The sequence below is a fragment of the Bactrocera neohumeralis genome, unplaced genomic scaffold, assembly GCF_024586455.1.
Source record: "Bactrocera neohumeralis isolate Rockhampton unplaced genomic scaffold, APGP_CSIRO_Bneo_wtdbg2-racon-allhic-juicebox.fasta_v2 ctg5705, whole genome shotgun sequence".
Taxonomy (NCBI): domain Eukaryota; kingdom Metazoa; phylum Arthropoda; class Insecta; order Diptera; family Tephritidae; genus Bactrocera; species Bactrocera neohumeralis.
The window spans coordinates 2,058-7,236 of NW_026092613.1; the positions used below are offsets into that span (position 1 = coordinate 2,058).

At 37.5% G+C, this 5,179-nt stretch overlaps 1 protein-coding gene across 1 annotated transcript; it reads left to right on the forward strand.

Moving 5' to 3' along the window:
- The first annotated feature begins 644 nt into the window (after positions 1-644).
- Positions 645-3,564, forward strand: LOC126767351 (protein toll-like). The gene is made up of 2 exons (XM_050484883.1): positions 645-3,335; positions 3,407-3,564. The coding sequence occupies exon 1, from the start codon at positions 709-711 to the stop codon at positions 3,289-3,291; it is 2,583 nt and encodes an 860-aa protein (XP_050340840.1). The 5' UTR covers positions 645-708; the 3' UTR covers positions 3,292-3,335; positions 3,407-3,564.
- Positions 3,565-5,179: the final 1,615 nt, after the last annotated feature.

A 5,179-nucleotide genomic window follows, 5' to 3' on the forward strand; every position in this document is an offset into this window, starting at 1 on the left:
CTGGTTTATATACTCACCATAATTTTCTACCATAATGTAACGAAATGAATTCTACTTACCCTTTTTGTAAATACATACTTACGCTTCCCGTTAAATCATAAAATTTCTATAATAAAGAATTCAATTGTGTTAGAAGAGCAATCGCGATCGGTCGTTTATATTATTCGGTACGGGCATTTTAGTTTTCACGTATTCTCAAGTGACTAATTTTTCTCAAAAAAGTTTGAGATTTTTCACCAAGTTTCATCGAAAATTTTACTCAAGTTACAGCTTGCACGGACGGAAGGACGGTCAGAGCCCGTTCAGCCGGATTTCAATTTTCCTGTTCGCCCTGATCATTTGTATATATATACGTATAAATATTTTCCAGAAATAATATTTATTGCAAAACAACGTTTGCTAGTTAACTTGTAACATTCTTATTTTATATCTCAAATATTTGTATTATATTGAAATCATTCTAATTAAAATTCTATTTTAATTTTTAGCGATTTGATCGATGGTTAATTTAGCTTTAACATGGTCGGGGCAACTTTTTAAAAAGAGATGGTCTGCAAGCCCGATTTATTGTGGAGGAAATATAAAAACAATAACAGCAAATTAATAAATATGAACAAAATAAAAGTATGCAATTTGTGTATAATACTCGCCTACGTACTAAGTCAACTGATCATAAACAACAAATTTCTGTTGGCGCACACTACGGGAATGGAGTTAATCAAAACTACGGTTGAACCAGTCTTCTCTTGGTCCCCCGATTGCTATAGCGATGAGAAGACTACTTGTAAGTGCTATGGCGATGGCGATTTTTATTGTAGAATTGTCGGCGGACTCAATTTGGTTTACATAAAATTTTCTTTAAACTCGCTGAAACTGTTTGTATTGTGTAAGATAGGCACAGAAACTAATATCAATTTTCTACTCGAGCGCAAATTTGAGTCAATTTTACTTAAAACACGTTATTTGGAAGTGTTAGGTTGCAAGAATTTTACACACGATATCAATATGAATGACAAAGTGTGGGAAATTCTAATAACAATGTATGAGAAGAATAAAGTAACACTAGTTCATAACACTGACCTTGCTGCAAAATCAACGAAATATTATGGTCCAATCATGAATGTGCTTCACTTACAATTGATTATTAAATCAAATCGTAATAAAATCCGGAAAGCAGATATTATAAGAATACCACATTCTAAGCAGAATCTGCTGGAAACACTTACGCTTAGCGTACAAGGCCTAAGAAACCAGTATTTATCGCTGCAAAACTTGACGCAAACATTCTTTAAAAACTTCCTTGCGCTCAGACAGCTTAACTTAGCCGGAAATAATATGAGAATGTTGGAACCCAACATCTTTGTAGCGCTAACGCAATTGAATTGTCTCAATTTGAGCGGTAATGAAATCCGTGAATTGCCCAAAAGTCTGTTTGCGTATCAGCCTCAACTTCTCATACTGGATCTGAGTCACAATTCATTGACATATTTAACGCCACACCTTTTCGATCACACTCCTTGGCTATGGCAGTTGAAACTTGGTGGCAATCAACTGCACGACACTACAAATCTTATGGAAAATCTGAAACCGCTGCGTTATTTACATAGGCTAGACGTGAGCCAGAATCAACTGCAAACTTTTTGGAGCACCGAGACTTCCGTCAATAGAACGCCAAGTTTACTAACAAATTTTCGATACAGCATGAATTTGGCTTTAGCTGACGGTCTTAATTATATTATCAAGTTGCAACCAGAAAATTACGAAGGTGGCAAGATTAACTCAACTGTAATCAATTTAAGTGGCAATCGCTTGCACGAATTCACTTTAGATTGGCTTGTAGCAACGAACATTACATGCCCTTTTGAAATAAACCTAGAGCACAATCTGATTGAAAACATCTTTGCTTTACAAAATTTCTTCAGTATGACTGAGGATTGTGCTCCCGAAATCAAAATGACTGGTAATCCGATCGTGTGCGATTGTAAATTTGCTTGGATTTACAGTGAAAACTATCGTTCGCTGTTCAATGGTTTACAGTGCGTTCAGTCGTCAACCAAACTAGTAAAAGATCTTGCGCAGCTGGAACGTAAAGAACTGTGTGCTTGGGAAGCAGTAATGTGCCCCAGAGAATGTAATTGTTACACACAATTTGAGTTCCTGCACATCAATTGCAAGGGTGCGCAACGTATCGAACAGCTCCCACGTCCCGAGCAAGTTGGGCTCAAGAGTTCAGTACTCGATATTAGCAATAACAATTTAATTGTATTGCCGCTAAACACCACCTTCGGCTATGGTAACGTTTCGCAACTCAACGCGTCGTACAATAAAATCACGAGCATAAATATCAGTCAACTGCCAACCAATTTGACGGTTTTGGATCTACGAAATAATCGTTTAAGTTCTTTAAATGATGAATTTTTGCGTGCATACCTCAATGACAGCACAAAACTACAATTTCTCTATCTAAGTGAAAATCCTTGGATTTGCAACTGTTCCACGCTGCAACTGCTGTACACCATACGTACCCATCGGACACGCATACCCGACGCCGACCAGTTACTCTGCGTTAATCAGCCGAACGATACACTCCTAATAGCAAATGTGAGAGAATTGTGTTCAACTCCTGTGAATGTAGAATATTATCAGTACTTGATTAGTGTAGGGTTAACCATTATTATTTTTCTTTCCATTATCGCACTCTTCTATAAATATAAATTAGAAGTGAAAGTCTGGTTATATAGCCACAACATATTGAGATTTTGCATTCGCGAATGTGAGCTGGATAAGCATAAAACATTCGATGCGTTTATTTCATATGCACACCAGGATGCAGACTTCGTCAACCATACATTACTGCCGCAACTCGAACAGTGCGAACCACCATTTAGTGTATGCACGCACGAACGCAATTGGCTGGCTGGCGCTTATATACCAGAACAAATCATCGAATCGGTGGAACAGTCGCGTCGGACGATCATTGTGCTCTCGCAGCACTTCATCGAGTCGGATTGGGCGCGCATGGAGTTTCGCACAGCACATCAGTGCTCGTTGAACGAGGGTCGTACGCGCATAATAATGATTAAATATGGTGAAATCTCGAATAGTGAGTTATTGGATAGAGAGCTAAAGGCATATTTGGATATGAATACATATCTGGATTGGCAAGACGTCAGATTTTGGGACAAATTACGCTACGCCATGCCACATAAAGCGGGTAGAGAGAGGAATTCCGATATGCTTAAAATTAACGAAGAAATTGAGATGAATCGTTTGCGTGACGAAATTGTTTAAACTTGTCACAGTTTGTTTGTGGTAAAGCAATTGGTTGCAGGATGGTAAGAATTTTCACAAATACATTTAAATATGTATATTTATGAAAATGCAAATATATTACATTTAATTGCAGTTACTTAGTGAAATCTTCAGATTCTTCTGTGACACAAAGAGTTATTCAAAATGTTGCTACTAAGAGAAAGATGGAGATAATCTTGGCCAACGCTTACCAAGCAGTGGTGATCGCACAAACTCTTCAATCCCATTTTATTATATTTCAAGTAACTATTTAATAAATTTTATTGTATAATTAATTAAAAAATACACAATGATATCTGTTTATATATACAAAAATTATTTACTTAAATATTTCAACAAGAAAGAAAGCGTAAGTTGGCGAGAAAGTGATGTTTTATGAATAGCCTTGAAAGGTGCAATGTCTAAATGCACTGAGGATTAGTACTGGCAGGTGCTGACAAAAATTTAGGTTAAACAAGTAATGAGCGGAACAAAATTCCATACAATCCAAGACAAAACACGATGACACAGACAATTGTGATTACTGTGAACCAACTGCGGTAATGGAACTACTTATGGTCTTATAGATTTGAAGTTTCTTTGCATTAGCGTCTTTTTATACAATTGCCACGTGTTGCTACGGAATATAATAGTTTTGTTCACCTAACGGTTGAATGTATCACCTAAACCTAATCTATTTAGATATAGGGTTATATGTAAATAAATTCCTTTCCGTACGTCCAAATTTCAACGAAAATTTTACTCAAGTTACAGTTTGCACGGACGGACAGACAGACAGTCAGCCGGATTTTAACTTTTCTCGTCATCTTGATCATTTGTGTATGGACTTGTATGTACATATGTATGAAGGGAACACAGAAGCGGACTGAAATACTCATAATTACCTCCCTGACGAATTGACCGAACATGACGAAACAAATGAAACGGACCCTAACAGGGACAAGAACAGATGACAACGACACAGTTCAGTTGTCTTTCCTGACGAGATTTATATTTAATTTTTTGTGCGTTTATTTATTACTTTTTTCTATTTGTAAAAACAACCTCCCAAATATGTTTTGGTAACGTAAAGGATGATTCATTTCGAAGTTCCCTACTTTTTTAAAGAAAACACATAGAAGTTTAAAACCTAATGGGGAAAGTTTACTGCCATTCGAAAGAACATTATTTATTTTTTGAGGATTATGGCTTTCTAATGTCCATCCGTTGAGTCCAATTTCCGATGACTTGTTCGAACATTTCAATTGGTAACTGGCGAATGACATGCGTGATGTTTTGCTTCAAGGCAAGAATCGAAGCGGGATTATCCGCATAGACTTTAGACTTTACCTATCCCTACAGGAAAAAGTCTAACGGTTTTTACCGCAATCATTAAAAAAAAAAATATGATTGATTCCACCGGATCACAACTTCAAGTTGCTCTTCGTCCCAAATGCGACAATTTCGCTTGTTTAAATACCCATGGAGCTTTTACACTATTCAAAAGCCCATAGATCGAAGCTATGTCGCTTGGAAAGTTTAAGCGATTTCCGTTTTCGCACAAGCTGTATTTTGTATGCTTTCAATTTAAGATCTCGCCGTCAGTCCGAGTTGCTGCGAACTGCGCCGAATCGATTCTCCACTGTCTTCGTGTACACTCTCGGCTACGGTTGCTATATTATCTTCACTGCATGCTGGACGAGGAGGATGGAGTCATGTGTAGAAGTTCACGCAAGTGAGGAAAGTTCTCTGATCGCCATTCACTTGGGAGTGGCCAGAAACGATTCTTTTACACATGGCTCAAGCAGCTCACTACTTCCGGTCTTTGACCAAGTATCCTCTGGGTAGCCTAAGAACATCCGTTCGAAGCCGAGCTAAAGTGAGAAGG

Excerpts from the sequence above, each read along its gene's own strand:
- LOC126767351 (XM_050484883.1), top strand. The coding sequence starts at position 709 with ATGGAGTTAATCAAAACTACGGTTGAACCAGTCTTCTCTTGGTCCCCC.